Source organism: Lethenteron reissneri, chromosome 32 (assembly GCF_015708825.2).
Source record: "Lethenteron reissneri isolate LAM-NWPU_2019-01 chromosome 32, ASM1570882v1, whole genome shotgun sequence".
NCBI classification, from domain to species: domain Eukaryota; kingdom Metazoa; phylum Chordata; class Hyperoartia; order Petromyzontiformes; family Petromyzontidae; genus Lethenteron; species Lethenteron reissneri.
The window spans coordinates 8366183-8389977 of NC_083810.1; the positions used below are offsets into that span (position 1 = coordinate 8366183).

General features: G+C 47.2%; 1 protein-coding gene across 2 annotated transcripts in view; it reads right to left on the reverse strand.

The window, feature by feature from the left end:
* Positions 1-23795, reverse strand: part of CD99 (CD99 molecule (Xg blood group)) — a 29767-nt gene that overhangs the window by 4052 nt on the left and 1920 nt on the right. For both annotated transcript variants that reach the window (XM_061563877.1, XM_061563878.1), the window contains exons 2-8: positions 13697-13714; positions 11803-11850; positions 4211-4339; positions 3455-3514; positions 3196-3246; positions 1552-1605; positions 114-200 (exon numbers count right to left, since the gene is read on the reverse strand). In XM_061563877.1, the coding sequence (XP_061419861.1) occupies positions 114-200; positions 1552-1605; positions 3196-3246; positions 3455-3514; positions 4211-4339; positions 11803-11850; positions 13697-13714 (447 nt within the window). The remainder of the gene's footprint in view (positions 1-113; positions 201-1551; positions 1606-3195; positions 3247-3454; positions 3515-4210; positions 4340-11802; positions 11851-13696; positions 13715-23795) is intronic.

The window sequence follows — 23795 nt, forward strand, 5'->3', positions numbered from 1 at the left end:
TGTATGTTGAACTTCTTTTGCACCGTACGTAGCCAACCATGTTAATCGGAGGTGCAACATTGACCTGTACTCCTGCCTACGTTCGCTACGAGCGCCGCGCGTTCTCTGCTCACCTCCGCGGGCACCACTGCCGCCACTGCCACCGCCCCCCGCTGGCCTCTTCCCCCCCGTGATGTCGAGGAGGTCGTCGTCACTGATGGCTGGCGGTGGCAGTGGTGGGGAACGGGGTAGAGGAGGAAATGAGGGCACAATCATTCGACCGTCGCGACCACCCCCATTGATGGAACATCAGGTGGCATTGCCCCCCCCCCTCCCACCCATGCCGATCCCTCCGCTACATCCCAATCCCATCCTGCGTGAACTCCAAGTTCACAACTTGCAGTCTTCAAGATCGTCCACGGACTCCCCTACGCCTCCGCTCCCCTCTTATCTCACTCTACTCCACCCCAATCGCTCTCCTACATCTCCCCTCATCTCTCTACTACCTCTCCTCTTTCATCTCACCCTTTCCCCACTCCACACACTCTCCTAGCTCTCCCCTCTCCCCATATCATTTTACCGGACAAATGATACGGAGGATAATTCAAAACGCATGGAAACTGGGCTATAAAAAACATAGAACATGAATGACCGTGGAAAGCGTTGTCCGTTTTGATTGCCTCTCAAAGTACTCGGTTTGACTCACCCACGTGCGCACTACATCCCTTGCCCACAACGAGTGAGGAGCAGCTGATAAATTAAAGTACAGGGCGTGTAAAAAAAATAACTATAAAAACATTTCTGCAGGGGCGGTCAATGAGGAGGCCTGATAATACACCCACAGATAACCCAAGAGTTAACTGTATTCGCAAGAGGGGTAAGGGGGGGGTCAAACGTAATTTTTACACTCCAAACTCTGGGCCAAGCCGGAGTTTTGGCATCTAAGTCAGAGGCCCTCAACGAGCGAGGAGCAGCTAATAATTAAACCAACGTGCCGGTTTAAAGATGGCACCGAACAAGCACAGTTAATCCGCAAGCCGGATAATCGGACCACGGATACATTTTCTGCAACTTTCCCCAAACGAGATCCCCGGTTGGCCATTATAAGATCTCCGAACGGTTAGAGCCAGGCGGCCCTCTTCGCCGGGAAGGAGATTGAGTTTGAGTTTAAGCTGTAAATTATTATCCAGGTGAGAACTCAAGCGAGATCAGCCTAAGTGTCATTCGCAAGAGAGACCAGGGTCGACGAAACAACAAAATCAACAATAAACCCAATAAAAGTTTAGCAATGAAGCAAATGGAAAACATAAGAGCTAGAACTGCCACGCTACAGGAGAAATAGAAAATAGTGCAGTAACATATATTGCACATGAAGGAACATAAGTTTCCTCGTAATGTAAGTTGGCTTGCAGAATTGGCTTTTGAATCGTTTATCGTGAAATTAAGAGAGATTAAAACGGATTTGTGGCCATTGAGGACAGGGCGGGACAGAGGAAGGGTGAGAAGAGGGGGGGGGGCAGATGTGTGAGATGCGCAATGACGCGAGAGTGGGCGATGCACAGGGTTACTTACATCCACTGTTGGTTCCATCAAAATTGTGATCCGTCTTGGGCTTTGCTGGAATCACTGTCAACAGTACACAAATACAAAGACACCCGTATAGCCTTTAACAGATGGCTGGGGCAAGGGCTGTTCACAAGCAGCACCTATTAAGGCCCGCACGGCACACGTGGGGGTGGGTGATCAGCACCCCCCAGTGCCGATGTTTATTACACACCACATCAAGTACTCATTTGAAGCCGAGTCGACCTAAAGGGAGGCCCGGGACCAGTTCACTTATTCGCCACCGTTATTGGCTTATGAGCGGGAATCGAAATCAGTGCCGCCAGGTTCATAACGCAGCGTGCTAACCACTACACTTCCACTCCCCACAACACGAGAACACGCTCAATTAAATACAGTTTAAGGCCCACTGATCCAAGCAGCACTTTTATTCGGGGGCGACCTACCCATGAAGGCGGTCATGGGTGCACGTTACAAGGGATTACCAAGGATGATGGTTGCACGATGATGAAGGGATGTTTTCACGTGTGTATTGTCGGGGGGGGGAGGGGGGGGGGAGGGGGGGGGTGGGCCTTGCAATGAAGAACATTGATTGACACAGTAATAATAATCATTGACTTGTAACGCACCGCCACCTCCACACACCGCACAGTATCCGCTCGTTCTGGCAGAGAGAGGGAGGATGACTCAAGAGGCACGAGGAGGGGCCATGACAGAGCAACTTGAAATGGCAGCAAACAGGCCGGTGACCCGGTGACAAATTCCACCCCCCCCCCGACACCAAGCTCTGCGATCCTCTATATATGCTAACTACCTCGCCTGCGTTTGATCCCGGCCCTGACGCGTGTATATGTGGAGTTTGCATGTTCTCGCCATCGTATGTATTTTTCCCTCCACGTCTAGAAACATCCGTTGAGAGTATTTGGCTGCTATATATTTCCACATAAGCCAGGTCAATTCTGAAAGATACCTACATAGCTCAGTGGGCCTTACCTGGTAAAAACTAAAAGCTCGTTTCGTTTATATGTTAAGGTGTTATCGGCCAATTAAATGAGCGTTTGATTGCGGGAGGAAACCGGAGAACACCAATCCACACGTGTGATGGGGCAACACGGTTTTCCCCCGCGCAGATGGGACAGGTGGAGTCCAGATTTTTAGCTGTTCAGCCTTTCTCCTGGTGAGCCGGGGTATGGGAGGGAGTTTAAAAGCACGTGTGTGATCCACCAACCGCCCCCGCCGCCGCCTCCCACAGTGGTCGATGACACGTGTGCATAGCCACTGCGCGACTTGTGCGCTCACCCTCGCTCGAATAAAAAAGTGGTTCCCATTTGCGCATCCAGCAATCGCAAGATGGACAACAGGATGATGGACAAAATAATAACGAACGAGAGGATGTTTGTACGTAGAACTTCTTTCGCACCGTACGTAGCCAACCGTGCCAATTGGAGTTGCGGGGGGAGGGACAACTAAACACAGAAATATTTATAATTTTTTATTTTGAAAAACAATACGATGAAGAACAAGAGGATAATTAACAACAAGATGAACAACAGAATGATGAATAGGACGTCAAACAATTGGATGGCAAACAATAGGACAGCGAACGATACGAAGACGAATATGTCACCGATTCGTGGCTTTTGGAGGTATTACCTGGCTTGTTGCTGGGATCTCCACCCCCAAACAGATCATCGTCGCTGAACTCTGGGTAAGCGGACACAGGGAGAAGGAAAGGTCAAGCAATGTCTAAGCTCACGATCGCACCACCTGACCTCCCCCGCGTTTGTTGCGTAGAGGAAGGAGGCTTCCCTTTGTCTCGTCGGCAAACATCCTCAACACGTGTGCGCGAGTTGTTTAGCTTGGCTTACGGTGAAACGGTGGAAAAACCAAAAAAATAAAAACACCCACTCACCACCACCGCCACCGCCGGACCTCGATGGAACGTCGTTGTCTTTGGGCTTGGTGGGCGTGTCTGCACGGGGGACACGCGGGCAAACTTTACGGACTCGGCACACAAACGGCAACCGTGCACCGCATCGAGGAGTCATCAGTGCACCGACGTCAGGGGGGGAGGGGGGGGGCAACACCCACCCCGTGGCAACGCTTTCAACCGCGGCACCCTTCAACATCTTGCCCTAACAGTATCCCCTGCCCCGACATGGTCCTTGGTCTTCCCTCGGGTCGACGATATCGACAAAGCTCGCAAGGGCCACGTGCTCCTCGCTTTCATGCGGTAGTAGTTAGAATAAGAATATTCATCGATTTATCTTGCAGAAATCCGATGAGCTATTAAGCTCTTTTTCACAGATGTCCAGTTTGGGGGGTGGCTCAGAAAATTACAAGAACACAAAAAAACACACGGGAGTGCACAGTATTGAAAAGGTGAGCAAATCGCAAAAAATAAATAAACTAAAACTATTTTTTTTTACCAGATAAAGCCCACGAAGCTATGTAGCTCTTCTTCATTTTTATTAATTTATTATTTCCCTTCTACGTGACTTTACCGAAAGAACCAAGAATATGAATCCCTGCAGTCACGAAAGCTTTAAATCGAAATATGTAGCTCTTTTTCAGTAGCAAATCGGCCACAAATGATAGCTCAACGAAGTGGCTCATTACGTAGAAATGTATAGCGGCCAAGTATGTCTGTGTGTACACAGCATTGTACCGGATTTCTTTCCCGGATCTCCAAAGTCCAGAAGGTCGAGGTCGTCCATTGATTTTGGGGGTGGGGGTTTATTCGTTGTAGTAGTGGCAGCGGTTGTTGTGGTCTGGGATTTGGTCGTTGGCTTCGGATCTGTCAAACGCGCACACGCACAGACACAAAACGACACAGATCCCCCGGGTAGCCATTTAACAGACTGTTGAGGTAAGTGCTCGTTAAGTGAGTAGCACTTGTGAAGGCCGGCACGGCACACGAGGGCGGTGGGGTGATCAGCACCACGCCCGGCCGCCTTCTCGTCTCCCCAGTGCTGATGTTTACACGTTGCAACAAGTACTCATTTGAGGCCAAGTCGATCTAAAGGAGGTCCAGAACTGGTTCAGATAATTGTGACTGGCGTTGGCCGTGAGCAGGTATCGAACTCGGGTCTCCGGGTTCGTAGCGCAGCACTGACCACCGTTGGTGAAGTACGGTCCACAATCTGCCCCCACGAGACCTCATCCAGCAGTGGATTTGGCCAAAACGACTGTGCCGATGTACAAACACCGATATAACAACATTGCCAGCGGTCTCCTGTAAGTCGCTTTGAAGTTATTGTGTCTCACTGGGGAAGATTCAAACTCGGACAGGCCAGACAAGCGGACTCGGCAGAAACAACGACTCCTTTGTTCGCTGGGTTGGGTGTCTCATGCAAACCGCAAATTGAGAAGCAACTGGAGGTTGCCACGCATTAAAAATGTAATAGTGCTTTTTTTCTGGCAAACAGGGGCAGTCACTGACAAAGTCCCATGGGACAGCCGACTCCACAACAAACACAAGTGGGAGATGGGAGTGGAGATGGCAGTGGTTCAGATGCCGCGCTCGGGACCCGACAACCCCAGTTCAATTCCCGGCCAAGGTGAACATCAGTGGCGAGTGATTTCTGCTTTGTCTAGGACCGCCAAATAATAATTGTTTCGAGTTAAGGGACGGCGGCTGTGTGGCAAGGAAGAAAACCAAGCTTCTGCTACTCCTCCTGAGTGATGCAGCCACTGCATGGAAGTTCCTCAACAATGAGTGCAGCATTGGGATGTTTTGGACGATTCCAGTTGCACTGTATGTCAGATACGGGAGGAAATGCATGCGGAACAGGGGGATAATGTACAAACTTCACACAAAAAGGGTGACCCAAGTCGGGAATCGAGCCCGGGCCATTCTTGCTGTGGAGGCACGAGCCTCACCACTGCGCCACCGCCCTGCCACGCTGGGCGAGTGCTCAACACGGGGGGAGGAATCCGAATATGTCTTAATACTGGAAGAATCCGATGAGCTCTAAGGCTCTTTTTCACAAATTCCAGGAGTCAATTAGCAATATTCACGAATCAATAATCGAAGTTCGCAGTTACCATGGTAGTAGTGATAGAAGAGTGACAGGGAAGGTGGCTGACCGCCGATAGTGAGTGAACGAGCGACTGGGAGTTAAGCAGGCAAGCACTGGATCACCAATCACCCCGACTGCCACGAAACGAGTAAGTGAACGCAACGTGTCGTGTGGGGCATTGCCGAGGGAGCCTGTCAGTGAAGCTATCGCTGGTTCAGAACGCACGTCGAAGGGCAGGGGGAGGGTATAGGTGAAGGGGGCAGGGCTGCCCCCTACCACCCCCCCCAACACCCGCCCTCTCCACCGCAGAGACACGAGGAGGTTTGTCCTGTCGTGCAAAAGCAAACGCCGTGACAACGGTCACTCGTGAAATATTCATTGGGAGCAGCAGCCATTTCCACGTGGTCAAAAGAGTAGAGCATGTAGGAGGCGGGGGGGGGCAGGGTGAGATAATGGATGTGGCATGAGTTGGATGTATATGGAGTACACGTATGCACATGTGTGTACATATGGGTTTGCAAGTATTTTGGGCTGTGTGTGCATATGTCAGCTATGTGTACGAGCATGAGATGTGTATACAATGCATGCGTATCGGCTGTGTATACAATATAAGGTTTATGTTTGTACAGAGTGTGTGCATAGGGAGTGTAAGTAAACAAACACTCGTTACAGCGCTGTTCTAACGTCTGCTGCAAAACTGACTCAGACTCGAGCACGGATCCTCATCAGCAGCCACGGGTAACTGGGTCCGCCAGGTCTTCGGACCAGAGGCCCCCGGTGAAACCACACTCGCCGTACCGTTACAAAAAGTTTGCATGTGTGTGTATATAGGGTATGTGTATACAGCATAGGATACGTGTATATAGGATGTGTGTATTCATGGGTGTGTATACGAGCTATTTCAAAGTGGAGCATGGTACGGGGGGAAAGGCGGAAAGGGAAAGTGTTGTGATCTGTAGTGTGGTGGTGGAGTGGGTGAGTGTGTGGGTGGGTGAGTGTGTGTGTGTGAGTGAGTGGGTGAGTGGGTGGGTGAGTGAGTGGGTGAGTGGGTGAGTGGGTGAGTGAGTGGGTGAGTGTGTGGGTGGAGTGTGTGGGTGTGTTGTTGTGATCTGTAGTGTGGTGGTTGAGTGTGTGGGTGGGTGAGTGTGTGGGTGAGTGAGTGGGTGAGTGTATGGGTGGGCGAGTGTGTGTGTTGTTTTGATCTGTAGTGTGGTGGTTGAGTGGGTGAGTGTGTGGGTGAGTGAGTGGGTGAGTGGGTGGGTGAGTGTGTGGGTGAGTGAGTGGGTGAGTGTGTGGATGGGCGAGTGTGGGTGTGTTGTTGTGATCTGTAGTGTGGTGGTTGAGTGGGTGAGTGTGTGGGTGGGCGAGTGTGTGAATGTGTTGTTGTGATCTGTAGTGTGGTGGTTGAGTGGGTGAGTGTGTGGGTGGGCGATTGTGTGGGTGTGTTGTTGTGATCTGTAGTGTAGTGGTTAAGTGTGTGGGTGGGTGAGTGTGTGGGTGGGCGAGTGTGTGTTGTTGTGATCTGTAGTGTGGTGGTTGAGTGGGTGAGTGTGTGGGTGGGCGAGTGTGTGGGTGTGTTATTGTGATCTGGATTGTGGTGGTTGAGTGGGTGAGTGTATGGGTGGGCGAGTGTGTGGGTGTGTTGTTGTGATCTGTAGTGTAGTGGTTGAGTGTGTGGGTGGGTGAGTGTGTGGATGAGTGAGTGGGTGAGTGTGTGGGTGGGCGAGTGTGTTGTTGTGATCTGTAGTGTGGTGGTTGAGTGGGTGAGTGTGTGGGTGGGCGAGTGTGTGGGTGTGTTGTTGTGATCTGGAGTGTGGTGGTTGAGTGGGTGAGTGTATGGGTAGGCGAGTGTGTGGATGTGTTGTTGTGATCTGTAGTGTAGTGGTTGAGTGTGTGGGTGGGTGAGTGTGTGGGTGGGTGAGTGTGTGGGTGGGCGAGTGTGCGAGTGTGTTGTTGCGATCTGTAGTGTGGTGGTTGAGTGAGTGAGTGTGTGGGTGGGCAAGTGTGTGGGTGAGTGTGTGGGTGAGTGTGTGGGTGAGTGTGTTGTTGTGATCTGTAGCGTGGTAAATGAGTGGGTCAGTGATCGAGTGCATTGTTGCGTGTTTTGTATTGCGGAAATAATAATTATTCAGAGTTAAAGATGAATGCTTTGGCACGGAAAGAAAAACCACGCTTCTCCGATAACTCCTTAGCCGTTTTAGTAACATTGCAGCCATTCCATGCCAGCACAGATGCTGTACCAAGCAGATTAATGGTGTTAGTACTGATAATAATACAACCGTTAAATATGGGAGGAATTGTGGATTTGACAGTCTTAAGTGATGAGGTAGGCACTGTGTGTGTATGTGTTTGTGGATATGGTGGGGAGCGGTAGTGTAGCGGTTAGCGTGCTGCACTATGAACCTGGCAACCCAGGTTCGATTCCCGTTCACGGCCAACACCAGTGACGATTATCTGAACCGGTCCCGGGCCTCCCCTAGGTCGACTCAGCCTCAAATGAGTACCTGGTGCGATGTGTAAACATCGTCACTCGGGAGACAAAGGCGGCCAGGCGTGGTGTTTGCGACCCACTCCCTCGTGTGCCGTGCCGGCCTTCATAGGTGCTCGCCAACAGCACTTGCCCATACAGTCTGTTAAGGCTATACGGGGGATCTTTGTCTTTGTGTATATGTACATAGTGGGGAGTGGTGGTGTAGCGGTTAGCACGCTGCGATACGAACCTGGCGACCCGAGTTTGATTCCCGCTCATGGCCAACATCAGTGACTTTTATCTGAACCTGTCCTGGGCCTCTCCGAGGTCGACTCAGCCTCAAATGAGTACCTAATGTGGTTCGTACGAATATCGCCACTGGGGAGACAAAGGCGGTCGGGCGTGGTGCTGGCCACCCACCCCCTCGTGTACCGTGCCGGCCTTAATAGGTGCTCGCTAACAGCACTTGCCCAAACAGTATGTTAAGGCTATACGGGGGATCTTTGTCTTTACATATGCACACACGGTCTACACGCGCACGTGATTCGTGATGGGCCATTGGGGAGGCGATTTGAATCGCGGAATGCAGCCTGCGTAAGGGGAGAAATGCCTGCGTTGTGACTCATCATCATCACCGGCCGGGCACAGTGAACCAGCGAGACAACCCCGAGCCCCATGTACAGGAAACAGAAGGGACAGCCGGTGAATTCGCTAAATCCACAGGGCAATGGGACAATAAGCGGCGGGATTAATTGCCTCCGTCGATGAATCGCTGCCAATTTCCTGCTTTGCGTTATTTCCCTGCTGTAGCAAAATCACTCCCGTTCGGGTGGCGGCTTAAACCAAAGCAGCGGAAGAAACTAAACCCTCGGATATTGAAGGATGCCAAGTGGAACTTTAAACGTTAATCGTACAAACTTCTGACCTCCACCCCCCCCCAACCAACAGCTTCAGGAGTAATCAACTCCTATTGATGCTCCTGCTGTTGTGGAGTGGCTTATGCAGCCAGCTATGGCTGCAAGGTTTTGGCAGTACATGTTTATGCCATTTATTGTGAAAATTCCGTCACAGTTCCTAGGATTGCTTTTTCATTGCTTTCATGGCTTTATTTTGGTGATTTCGAAAAGTGTATTGGTTTAGCCATGTTTGTTTGTTGTAGTACAGAGTTAGACTGATGGCCTTAATCTAAGTTGTCTTGTGGTTGTTGTTATTGTGGTTTGACTTGCATCCCACTGGGATTTTTGCACACAGCGTTGGTGTACGGTGTTTTTTTCTGCAATATTTTGCTGTCTTTTCTTGGATTTTCTGTTTGCAAATAGTCACATATTCACTTTAAGATGTTTTTTGTTCATGTTTTTGTTTTTTGTTTGTTGCGGTTGCACCCGATTCAAGAGCCGAATGGCTCACAGGGCTCTACCTAATAAATGAACTTGAACTTGAACTACTGTCAACCCGCCGCTGGATGAGGGCCTCCCCCTCCACGCTGTGCGGGTCGTGGGGGTTGTTTGACCGTACTTCACCACGCTGGTAAAAGTGTTGGGTTTGTGAAGGTGGGCATGCATAGAGACGTGGGGGCATACAAGTACAGTACAGCGGGATTTTGTTGCATTGTCCTCCGATGCCCACGATGTGGCCCCACAGGCCACCTGTAACTGTAAACTATTAAAACTATTTCTATATTATTTTACCAGGTAAGGCCCACTGAGCTATATAGCTCTTTTTCAGAAGCTGTGTGCAGCGGTCGCATGTCCAAGCATCATCCCCAGTCAAACTCATGCTTAGCTTGTGAGATCTAGAGATTTTAGGTGCATTTCAGGGCGATTTGGTCACAGATGTTCATCACGTCATGAGACAAGATTACATTTCCATGCAGAACTATCGGTGCCGCCATGGCAAGATGTTAACTCCTTCGCCTAGTATGCAGGGGTCGTGGGTTCGATACAAACCCTGACGCCTGCATATTTGGGGTTTGCATGTTCTCCCCATTGCCGCGTGGATTTTTTTTCCGGGTCCTCCGGTTTTTCACTCCGCGTTTAGAAAAATGCGTTTAGATTATTTGGCTGCTATAAATGTCCACATGACGATAAGCAACTTCGTTGAGCTATCACTTGTGGCCATGTCGCTTCTGAAAGAGCTACTTAGCTCAGTTGGCCTTACCTGGTCAAGTAAAAAAACATTGCTTAGTTTCAGGTTATTGCAGGGAGCCGCGCACCATATGACCGAGGATGGCCCCAGAAGATTGACGTCACAGAATTGCGTCGGAATTTGGGTCGCCGACGGAGAAAAAAAAAATTCCTTAGCTCATTGGGCCTTACCAGAAATAAACTGACCATATGAAGGGAATACCGTTCACTTCCTCTGCAAAAACCCTTCGTCATGTGCAAACGAAGCAGCGGGTTTTTTATTATTCTCAGTGCTGGGTTCAGAAAAATTGGTTGAAACCCCACATTTAAACATGATGCTTTTATTGGTGTAGTTATTGGTAACTGGGCCGAGACCACCGGTATCTATCGCTTTGCAAATCGCAGATGTCAGTGAGGCAGTGGTCGCTCAGTTGTTTGTCTCCACAGTAAACGTTTTTGTCTGCTTATTCTTGCATCACAATAAGGGTCTCAAAGTTGCAAACCGACGGGCGAACTTTTACTCCCCTCCACGCACTCTCCTGACTCTCATTTCTACTCCCCTCCAAGCACTCCACTGCTATGCCATGCAGGGCTTTCCGTCAACGCCCCCGTTTAAGCCTTCTCCCAGTGGTTGGTGGCTCATCCCCCCCCTCTGCTGCCGCCACTTTCAGGAACGCCCTTCTTGTCCCAGACACCCACGCGGCGGACTTCCCCGCAACTGGTCGAGCGACAACAGCTTAGGACCTTGCTCCACTTCGCCCTCCCTATCACACTCCCCATAACTCCCTCTATGAAATATACACACCCACAATTTCTGCACTGCTTCTTGAGATGGGGTCACATTTGGACAACATAAATATTATAACTTTGTGGTAAACTCTGGATTCACATCAGCCCTTACCTGCTCGCATTCAGCTCGCAGGTAAGGGCTGTGATTAGCAACTCTGAGGATATACTTTGCGAGAGGAAGCTGCTATTTTATTTAGCAGTACTCGCACGCAGTTCAATAAAGGAAGCTGGTTCAGTTAGGATACCCTCATGGTGACGGAACGAATGGGCGACGATGGTACACGTGTGTGTGCGCGTGTGCAGTGTGTTTTTACACCGAATTACAGGGCTAATTATAAATGGCGGTTATTTATAGACTGGAAGTTTATGCAGGCAATGTCTACCAGTGGAAGACGCGCGACTGAGCGAGTAAGCGAACAGATGGGTGACCGAGTAAACGGGTGACTGGGAGAGGACGTAAGTGGGCGAGTGGAAAATAGGTGAGCGAGCAAGCGAGAGCGAAAGCAAATCAGCAGAGGAAGCTGCTCAGTGGATAAGTGAGTAAGTGGGCGGATGAGCGAGCGGGTCAATATATAAGTTGAGGATTTAATAGGTGTATGACCGAGAAAGCAAATAAATAAAAGTCGGTGTTTGGGTGAGTGAGCAAGTCAGTGAACGAGTGAGCAGGTGGGCGAGTATCTGAGTGAACTAGCAATCGAGGGGGTAAGTGCGACAGTAAGAAAATAAGCAAGCAAGCACATTGCCGAGCAAATGTACAAGTGGGTGAGTGGAGAAGTGGGTGAGCAGGCAAGTCATTGAAGTGGTCAGTGAGCGGGTGGGTGACTCGGGGAGGTCACACTGCATCTTCATTACTTACCATTGTCGTCGTCGTCGTACAAATCAAAGAGGTCATCGTCGCTTAACCCTGTAGAACCAAACAAGACAACAACGATGACGGCAATGATTAAACTCGATTATGGGCCTGATGATGAACCGAATGATGATGATGCTTTTGCTACTGATGTAAACAAACGATGTTTAGTTAATGCTGCTGACAATTCAAATAATGAAATATATAACAACACAGGAAATCCACGTCTCTACGTAAAATTCATAATTTGTTTGGTTCATCAGCCTATGGGACATCTATACCAATGTTTTCTCCAGCGGCATACGTGTTAGGAGGAAACAAAAACCCGGACTGGTTTCAACATTCTGGGTCACATCAGCAGAGTCAGGTCTGCTCCACCGCTTAGTGTCGGTGACGCAGCCTCTTGGCAGCGTGTTTCGCTGCTCGTTGCAGAGGCTCACGGTTCAAATCCGGAGGCCGCCCCGATTAAAACTAAACTATTTTTACTAGTTAAGGCCCACGGAGGTGTATAGCTATTTTTCAGACGCGACCTGGCCACAAATGATAGCTTAACAAAGTGGCTTATTACGTAAAAATTATCATGTGAGGTAAAAACCAGAGAACCTGGAGAAAAATCCATGCGATCACGGGAAGAAAGACATGCAAACTCCAAATATACAGGCGTCGGGGTCGGGATTGAAACCATCAACTCCAGGGGAGGTAGAGCTAACATCTTGCCACCGTGTCCACTGTTTCACAGCTGTTTACCTTGGTGTTTTTAGAAAGTTGATTATTATTACTATCTGGCTGCTATACATTTCCACATAAGCCACTTCGTTGAGCTATCATTTGTGGCCAGGTCGCTTCTGAAAGAGCTACATAGCCCAGTCGGGCCCTACCACCTAAAATAAAAATAGTAAATTTCGATTTAAAGCTTTCGTGACTGCAGGGATTCATCTTCTTGGTTCTTTCAGTAAAGTCACGTAGAAGGGAAGTAATCAAATAATAAAAATATTCTTTTATTATGTTTAATTTTTATTATTTTATTATTTCCATTCTACGTGACTTTACCGAAAGAACCAAGAAGATAAAAATAGTAGTTTAGCTTCAGAATCTGCTGACGAGACCCAGATGGTCAAAACCGACCAGGAAGTTGGCCCACTTTAACAACATGCCGCTGGGAGAGACCGACTGAGCGAATAAGCAGGCGCCCTTCCAATGCGAGACGTGGACTGAGGGCACACAGGAGGAGTTGGGGGTAACAAATGGAGGCTTGCAGGAAGGGGTCGGCTGTGACCAGAGGAAGGAAGGAGAGGAATAAGTATAACCCGTAAAAACAAAGTATTTCACTCTAAATCCTTTATATGCGTGGCGGCTAGAGTCCTCTCGTCCTCTGGCTTGAGATGGCTGCCACCTATGGGTCAGATGATTGTCTGCAGTATTAAACAATTGGTAATTAAATATTTAATTTGTTTTCCCTAAACAGTGTAAAATTTAGGAATTTTTTTTTCACGAACATTAATTGTCACGCACAACGAGTCTGTGTGCAAAATGTCAGCTCGATTGGATCACGGGAAGTGGGTTAAAAAACGACCGAAAGGTTTGCACGGTCGTAAGCAAGCAAGCACGCAAGCAAGCAAGCGAACTTAATATAAAAGATTTAAAAAGTGCATTCCAGCCTCCATCGTGAGCCACCGTGTGACGACTGACGAAAGAGAAGACGCAGAGAGAATATCCATGGGTCCCAAGGAACAAGAATATTTCATTGGCATAAAGAAACGGACCCTCTGGTCTTCTCGTTATATATATTTTTTTAAACGGACCGTTCCGTTCATTGGAAAAGATTTATCAATGGACCTCAAAATGCACGTCAAAACCATGACATCTCATCAAAGCCAAACGGCAAAGGGTGTTCACGTACCTGGTTTCTGGGTGGGTGCTGCAAGAGAGCAAAACGACACACGTAAAAAGTCAGACAACAGTCGCAACACACGTCTCTCCCGCGTTTCTTTTTTTGCGCTTTACAAATTTCGTTTCCCTTGTCAGCTTTTCTGATCCGCGTCGTAGCAGGCACGCTGCTCTTGCAACACTGAACTCGATCATACCAAGAATAAAAATCGGCACACGCACGATTCTACGCATGTATCGTGAGCGTGACGATCTATCTTTATGGGCGTGGGCCAAACATCCCACTATAGGACCACAAAGCATTGGGCAAATTATTGGCCACCTTCCTTGCTTGTCTGTGGTATCCTGCACCGCTGAATCTATCAAGCTCAGTGGATAACAGCGATCGAATGCTGCGCACACGTTCCAAATTCCAAACAATTTTTTATTATCAAATTACGCATATTACAACACTCCTGCCATCCCTACATGGTCCGTGCCCTCGCATGAACTCGAGACCATTCGTAATCAACCAGTGTTGACTTATGTTAGCCGACTCTCTGTGTTGTATTTAATTATATTTCAAAGTTTACGAGGTTTGTTTTCTCTTTCATTCGTACCTGATGATGATTGCTTGTGTTGCAATCGAAACGTCGCATGCTATCATTTAATTTATTTTTCTTTCTACGTGACTTTACCAAAAGAACCAAAGAGTAATTCCTGCAGTCACGAAAGCTCCAAATCAAGTTTGAGACCATTCCTTGCCGTACGCCTTTGCAAAACATTTTCTTTTACAGTAATCGTTGCCGGGGCCAACCGTACTGTTAAATTATACACACTGTACAGCGCTCGTGGATCACAGCCATGGCATGCGGTAATTTTAACATTTTACGGTTTTGTGCTGATGCGAGCCATTTCATACGCGAGTCAACGCTCTTGGCGAGGCTCCCAGGAGTTGGCGACCGAGGCTGCCGCCTAGGTGGAAGATAACCTCAGAGCCAGAAATGCGGGCTAATGAGTGGACGCAATTAGTAAATCCCAAGATGCATTTCAACGCTCTGCTCCATGAGAAAAAGAGTGGTAGTTTTTACGAGTCAATCATGGGTTGAAAGGCCCTCAAATTAGAAATCAGTGGGCCATCTGACGCAATTAGTAGATCCTAAGATGCATTTCAACGCTCTCCTCCATGAGAAAAGGAGCGGTAGTTTTTACGAGTCAATCATGGGTTGAGACGCCCTCAAGTTAGAAATCAATGGGCCATCTATAATCTGGTGTTGTTTCATACGGCTCGACGACTATGTCAGACGCCAAATTACTCTGAAATAAACACTTGAAAACTCACACTCGCTCGATTACACTCTCTCCCAACGTTCCTCAACCACCTCCCCCGCATCTCCAATCGCTCCCCTGTACCCTCTCCCTACATTATAGCGTTTCTCCCATTACATTCTCTCTCTCTCTAACCTCACAACCACAGGACTTCTCTTTCCATCCCCCTCTCATCATTCTCCCATTCTGGACTGCCACACTTGCTCTTAGGTTTTTTTCCGGTAAAGTCACGTAGGTATTATTATTTCTATTATTTTTATTATTTCTTTTTTATTTTTAACCTACGTGACTTTACCGAAAAATACCTAAGAGTATGGATCCTTGCAGTCACGAAAGCTTCAAATCTACTGCCACACTTGCTTGCCACCCCTTGCCCTCCCCTGTCTCCGGACCCCCCTTCCCGTCCTCCTCTCTCGCACTCGGTCCTCTCCGCCGTGGTGTCGCCATGGTTGGCGTGGGCCCTGGTGCAAGGAATCAAATAGGATCACCACCATGTCCAATTCCACAACCCCCCACCCACTTCATAACCAGGGCGCCTGCGGCCCATGTACCAAGGTGCAATTGGCACTGCCTACATCGATAGCCACGCCGCTGCCTCCCACACAACTCTCTCATCTCAATCTCTCTCTCCCACATGCTCCACTCTCCTTAGTCCCCTCTTCTCTCCCACTGTAATGTATCTACCCCACCACCACTCTCTGCCTTCATCCATCATCCTCTCCTTGCACTCTCCCGCACACTCTCCTCGTGCTCTCTCTCACACACACACTCTACACGCTTTCCTGATACAGTACAACTCTTGCTTTCTTTTGCTCTAGTTTTTTTAAATTGTATTTTTCTCTCTCTCTCACACTCAGCGGCCCACCCTCACATTAGTCGTGTCTCTCTCCCACACTCTCAAACTCGGCAGACGTGGAATGAAAGAGAGCAAGACAACACCACTCGACCTCCCCCACTGCACTGTCCGCTTGCCTGCCTGTGAGTGTGTGTATGGCATCAGTTTACAGTGGCATGAATAGGTTTGCCAAGTGTGTGCGTGTATCCGTGTGTGTGTCTATTACAGCACTTGCCCCAAAAGTCGCTGAGGCTATGCGGGGGATCTTTGTTTTTGTCCATTTGTGTGAACTACTGGTAACAACTACTGGTAACTACTACTGGTAATATATTCTTGGTTCTTTCGGTAAAGTCACATAGAAGGGAAATAATAAAATAATATTAATATAAAACAATAAAAATTCTCACGACGTTTCGACTGCAACACAAGCTAATCATCATCAGGTGTGAAACCCACAGCAAGAAAATTTTGAAAAATGAACCAAGAACATGAATCCCTGCAGTCACGAAAGCTTTAAATAAAAATGTACTACTGGTAACCTCGGAGTAGACGTTAGCAGATCCGCAGACTTCTTTCGCAGCAGCATCAGCAGGAGGCGTCATGGCCCACATGAACGCGAAAAAAATGTACCTGAAAATTATTCATCTGGGATAATATTTTCCGTAGAAACCAATCATCACCCTCGCCCCGCTTCCTGGCAGCCTAATGCCGATTTGCACGCCAGGTACCAAGTCACCCTGTGCCGACACACACAGCTGCCACTAGGGGTACGCCTTTAAATGTTTGAGATGAGATGCGTGTATCAGGGCGCCAAATAAAATCAAATCAGTTGTAGAAAGTGTGCGGTTACACAACAACGAAGATCAATTCTGGGCCTCCATTTGGTCAACTCGGCCTTAAATCACCAGCAATGGAAGAAGACTGTCAGCTAAACCGGCATGGTTCTGACAACGCCTCCCCTCTCTCTTGCGCCACGCCAACCTTAATAGACGCTCGCAAACACACCTTGCCCCAAAAATTATCCCGGGTACAACAAGGGGGTGTTCTGTCTTGCGTTAAAGTTGAGGCCTGCATGTTTTTGTATGTGCACACATGTGTACAGAATGTGTGTGTGTAGGAATGGGTGCGTGTGTGTGCGTGAATGTTTTCGTGTGCGATGGAATTCATAGACTGCTGGTCAAATAAGTAGCGAGAGAAAAAAAGTCTTGCCCAACCCGGCACAAAGAATTACGCTGTAGTGTGTTTACACTTTTAGCAAGGCAGTTCACATGCCCCCTAAAATTAGGGTCTGACCCCCCCTACTCCTAGTAGGAATTCTCTGGGGTATTGGCAGCTAACCTCAGTGCGTGGTAACAGTGGTTCACGCACCGTAATAAAACAAAACCAAGGCAGCGGAGTTCGATTGGCAGACATGGCCAACATCGTATCAGTGTAAAGTGATGTCTGAACGGGTCTGTCCGGGGCCTCGCCTAGGTCAACTCCGGCTGAAATAAGACCATGGGGCAGCAGTGTGTAAAAACATCAGCACAAGGGCAAGACAAACGCGGGCGGGGGTGGTTCTGCCAACATCATGCCATTGTGGGCAGCGACACCGCTGCTCACTCACCGCACAAGATCCACCGGTCTGTTAAGGCTAAATTGGTATCTCACACACTAGTGTGTGTGTGACTGCTTGTGTGTACGAGTTCGATTCCCGCTCACGGCCAACACCAGTGATGAGTATCTGCATCTCTCCTGGGCATTCCCTAGGCGTGGTGTGAAAAACATCGCCATTGGGGAGACAAAAAGACGGCCTTCACAGGTGCTAGCTAACAAACATTTCCCAAAGCAGTCTGTTAATGCTATATTGGGGGACCTTTGTCTGTGTGACTGTGTGTGATAGTGAAACAGAGAAGGGCTGGGTGAACCAACTTGACGTCATACCTCACATTCCCAGCAAGCCGCATGACTTGGTACAAAGACAAATGTCCCCCCGGTATAGCCTTAACAGACTGTATGGGGCAAGTGCTGTTGGCGAGCACCTATGAAAGCCCCCGCTTGGCACAACAGGAGGTGGGGGGGGGGGGTGGCCAGCACCACGCCCCGACCGCCTTTGTTTACCTGGTGGCAATGTTTACCACACTGCACCAGGTACTCATTTGAAGCAGAGTTCACCTCGGGGAGACCCAGGACCGGTTCAGATATTTGTCACTGGTGTTGGCCGTGAGTGCGAATCGGACTCGGGTCGCCAGGGTTCCTCGGGCAGTGCGCTAACCGCTACACTACAAACGTACACCACTGCCAAGAACATTCCGATTTGTGCAACGTTACTCCCACTTGTGTTTTATTTTCCGTTTTCCGAAAATTGTATTCCGTTGGTGCGATCACATGCATTCGAGAACATACGCGAGATGCCGCTAGAGGGGAAGATGACCGATGTTTGAGACTAATGATGAAGTGGCAACTAAAGGAGGGAACGTGCCCAAGAGAACTTCAATTGTGGAGATGGAGCACTTACAAGAGATTGTGTGCAGGCCCTGGACGGATTGTTACATAGGGTGAACCCTAAAGCTGGTGATAGCTTGGACAGGCCTACATACTGCAGCGGATTGGTCAAGGCATGTAATGAAATGAAGACATTTCAAGTCAGGAATCTTACACTTGAATGAGCAGTGCACCGTCTTGTGTCAGAGAATGAACCTAGGCTATCGTATAAAATATCGTAATACTTACAATCATAAAAAAAGTTATCAGTCTACTGCCTGATGAATATCATCGTCAAGCTGTCACCATCTCTCACGGTCTTGCAATCTAACAACCATTCACGATCACTATGGCCTCTATGCGCTGTGAAGGGCCACTGCCCGAAACGTCGCTTATTATTTGTATACACTTTTGCTTTTCAGGCCAAAATGTTATTGACGAACATGCTCAGTTTTTACAATCTATTTGGCTCCTGCACACAATATGAATTTATCACTCCACCATGTGGAGCGTGTTCCCTCCCTTGGCGACTACATTAAACTGAAAAACTATAATTTCAATTGTTACCACGTAAGGCCCACTGAGCTATACGGTATAGCTCTTTTTCAGAAGCGACCTGGCCACAACTAATAATAGCTCAACTAAGTAGCGTATCACGTGGAGATTTATCGCAGCCAAACACTCTAAACGCATGTTTATAAATGTGGTGGGAAAAACAGGACCCGGAGAAAAATGCACGTGACCACGGGGAGAACATTCAAACTCCAAATATACAGGCGTCAGGGTCAGGATCGAACCCACGACCTCCTGCATACCAGGCGAGGTAGTTAACATCTCGACCACCGCAGGACCCCAAGCTGTCAGTCCCTTCTCGCAATGACATGTCCTGCTCAAGCCCACTCTACACTTTCATTAACAGTCAAACATCTGGCCCATGTGTTCATCTCTCAAACTGGCTGAACACTAACAATGTGGCAGGACCTACCTGGAAACGAGTCAAAATGATCCTGGCATTTTAATAACTTTCTTTGATCACCTCTTGTGGCTTTTTCAGTAGAATTCTCAGAAATGTTACTGCATTAGTCATGATACACAATTACAGTTAGGGTGTGACAGCACGTGCAGTACTATACTGTACACAGAATTCCCCATCATGATTCGGTACGGGAAGTTTGTACAAAGTCATACTTTTACAACTACACGTGGCCTCAAAAAATATACAAATTAAACATATTTCAATAATTTATATTAGGCCACTTTTATCTAATTTTCCAGTAAAATAACAACATATCTTTGGAACACAAAGTGGGAACACGTGTTGATATTTTGCATGTCACTTCATAAATGCAATGGGTCTGAACGTCAAATTTAAGAACCATTCTGAAAGTAAGTCTGGAGACTCGGTGAGGCTTTTCCCCAAGTAAAATAAATAACATTGCAGTCCTGTATTGTACACAGAGCGCTTTTGTAAAAATTGTACATGGGGTTATTTGACCATCCTGATCAGAGCGGGTTTGTGATGATTGGGAAAATGCAGTATTGCATTGCCATACCCGTCTGTGGATGTGCACGCAGATTGCTAATACATGTGGATATTTTTATTGTATCGTGAAATGTTTGCCGACACAAAATGAACTTGAGATTGCTCAGGAAATGACCAGGCAAAGATTAAATCGGAATATTGCCGATGCTAGGACAATTGCTCTTCCCGTAGGCAAAACGGGAAGAATTAAAGAGCTAAACTGCAATAGACCACAGCGCTAACCATAGTCACAATGAGCACATCAAGACCATCCATGCGTGAATAAAATTCGTGCATGCTTTATATCACGACTATGACAAACAGGGCGCACAGCTCAAGATAAGTAGTGGGGAGTGCCGGACAGGAAGGGGAGGAGGTGGAGGCGAAGGAATGACCGGACCAAAATATTGAGGATGAGAGGGTGATGATGAGAGGGTGATGATGAGAGGGTGATGATGAGAGGGTGATGATGAGAGGGTGATGATGAGAGGGTGATGATGAGAGCGGAGGGAAGAGCAGAAGCAAAAAGGAGCAAATAGAAGTGAGCCAAACGGAGCGGTGTCTGTTTTCACAGGGGGCGGAGAGAGTAGATTTAGAGTGGAGCTGGCCACACAGACGTCACGTGATTCATGGGAACCTTGAGTTTATTTCGATATATAGATGGTGATTCTTCTTGGTTCTTTCGGTAAAGTCACGTAGAAGGGAAGTAATATTATTTTATTACTTCCCTTCTACGTGACTTTACCGAAAGAACCAAGAAGATGAATCCCTGCAGTCACGAAAGCTTTAAATTGAAATAGATGGTGACTGTTCCCATGAACTTCACTCACCGATTCCTCCACCCGGGTTGAAGGCTCGGTCTACCTGACTAACCAAATGGTGCTGTTTATTGCTGGCTGCTTGATGCTTGGAGCCTTTGGGCCTGTCCTCAGCGACTGCGAATTAGACTAAATGCCAACGACCAAAACACTCCAGAATGCACCCCACTCTCAATCTTAACTTTTGTTTATTGCTCTGGTTTTATGTTTTGTCTTTCTTTGAAATTTTCACTTAAATTCTAACTTAGCAATCTTTGAAATACGTAATCGACCAGGCTATGCGTTAATTGTGTGTTGACCGACTCTCTGTGTCGTTTTACATAACATTTCGATACTTTGCTGGGTTATTTAATTTTAGTGTGTTTCTTTCTCTCCCTAAGCCTGCTCACTCCTTTTTGTACTCATTGACATGTAAATGTTGTCTCTAACCCCTCCCTCTCGCTGCCTCCGCCCCCCTCTGTCTATTTAAGGCCACCCCACAGAGACGATCACCCCTCTCTGTACCTGTGTTGCCTGCTCTGTGTATCTTGGTGATATCTGTCTGCTTATATGTCTGTCTATAATTTTTTCTGGTTAGATTTTATGTCGCTATTTCATTATACCTGATGATGATTGCTTGTGTTGCAACCGAAACGTCGTACGCTATTATTTAATTTATTACTTTATACGTGACTTTACCGAAAGAACCAAAGAATAATCACCCCACTCTCGTTGGATCTCCGAGGCTAGGCAGGCCTCAAGCTGGACAGCAGTACTCCAATGGAAGATTGCCTGGGTGATCATGAACTGGCAGCAAAGCAGACAATTCTTAAATATATCAGTGGGTGACTTAGAGCGGTTGTCAACCCTTCATATGCACTGGGTTTTCTCTGGATACTGCCATTTCCTCCTTCCCCATGTGCCAAACAATCAACGTGGAATTTTTTCTGAGACTATTATAAAGGAAACTCATGAAACTTCATCATTAGACACGATTCCACAGCGTTGGCTTGTGTTCTTCCATATAGATGTCGGATGCGCTCTCGGGTTGTATACCGCGTGTCGCTCGGCACGAAGTCCAACGTTTCACTCCACGTCCTGGAAGCTTATTTCAGTTCCTGGAGCAACACGTTGAGACATCGCAAGGTACTACCCGAAAGCACACCAGAGCTATAAAGTGGTCAAAGGGGCACATATCAAGGAGCCAGAAGGGAAGCCGTGAATGGAATTGATTTATGGGGCATAGCATAATGTTTTGCGATCTTCCTGTCCAACTAGTATGTTGTGGAGGAGTGGGGGTGGCACTGCCCCTTTGCCTCCTATGAATCCACGTGCCAAGTCGTGAAATCCACTTCAGGGACAGAGTGCAACAAACAAAAACTCAGGGGGGAGGAAGGGGGGGACACTGCAGTCAATATTAACTACACTACACTGTCTTCTTGGTTCTTTCGGTAATGTCACGTAGAATGGAAATAATAAAATAAAAAATGAAACATGTTAAATAATTACTTTATTTTATGGAAATAATAAAATAATAAAAATAAACCTTGATAAAAATAACTATTTTATTATGTTTAATTTGTATTATTTTATTATTTCAATTCTACGTGACTTTACCGAAAGAACCAAGAAGATGAATCCCTGCAGTCACGAAAGCTTTAAATCGAAATACACTACACTGGTCACACTTTTTCTGGCATAAGGTATTCCAACGGTTTTAAGGTAATTTTGGGGTGCTGATTCCAAATCTGGCATCAGGTTTTGTCCATCACATCAGGTTGAGATATCAAATATTGCATTTTCAATAAAATACTGCAGAAGAAAAATATTAAATAAACGTGGATATCTAGATAAAATTATATTATAAGCACACTATCCTAAAAATACAGCACCATATTTTAACACTAAAGCAGTCACTGACTCGCAACAACTTGCAATCCTAAGTGACAGAGTTAATTTCGGGTAAAATCAATGAAAATAGGGTATGCCGATAGCATAAAAATGAGATGTGATAGAGCAAATCTGAGAACAGATTTGGAATCAGCACCCTGAAATTAGTCTAAAACAGCTGCAAAAGTCCAGGCCAGAAATTTTTGTTGTTGTTGACCAGCGCTATGAACAGAATGAGCAAACGATGCGATCTGCTTGTGTCTATCATACATTCTGCTCTGCCTCTCACCGACTGGGTATGTATATGAGGAAAGGTTGCGATGGCCATCATATAGGCGGGGGGTATGCGGGGGGGCTCAGTCCCCTCCCGATGCTAAGGAACTGTTGGGAAGAAAAGCACCTTAATTGAACGAGGCCACTGGAAGATCATGGCTGAGAATAGACCTCGCATGGCTGCGAATCCTCATGAGTCGCAGGCAAAATAGAATCAGAATCTTTATTTCGGCTGGAGGAATCTGATGAGCTATTAAGCTCTTTTTTTACAGATGACCAGTAGGGGCAGGTAATAAAAAGTTACAACAATACAAAAAACGAAATAAGAGTGCAAAAACGACAGGGGTGTAAACTATAGGAAACATAAGCAAGCCCTTCAAAATAAATAAATGCCTGCCGATTTTTCAACACTAAACACTTTTTGTAGACCAACATAATCGTGTTTTCTCTACACATTTTTGACATTCTTACAGTGGGCCACCACGTTGCATTATACAATTCCTTGTAATGAGAACCAGATATACTGCGCCACAAAAAATATATATATCAGCTCATTTATCCACACTGCAATGTGGTTAAATATCTGGGAGAGAGATTATGGAGAAAGTTCTGGAAGAAGCGCGGCTGCATTTTTTGCAACCGATGCCCAAACACGACTGTAGAACAGCAGAAGTGGTGGCTGTCTCCAGAAAATATTATTTGAAATCTTCCCGCAGTCACTTTTCCTAACTCGAAATAAATTCATAACGGCTCAAATTACAATTGAAGTAGTTACTTTTTAGCGCATGAATAAACATCACCACGAAGATTTGTATCCTTGCTTTTATAAACGTGTATCCACTGCTGTATATAACCTTCCCTCCACCCCACGATTTGCAATACTTCCCCGGTCATACGAATCCAAAAACCAAATTCATTCCTGCACATGAGCCTATAGTATTTCTCCATCTCCTTGATGATCGTTATCTCGGGCGAGATCTCTCCCTTTGGCTGCCATTCCATCACCAGTCCCATCCATGAGAAG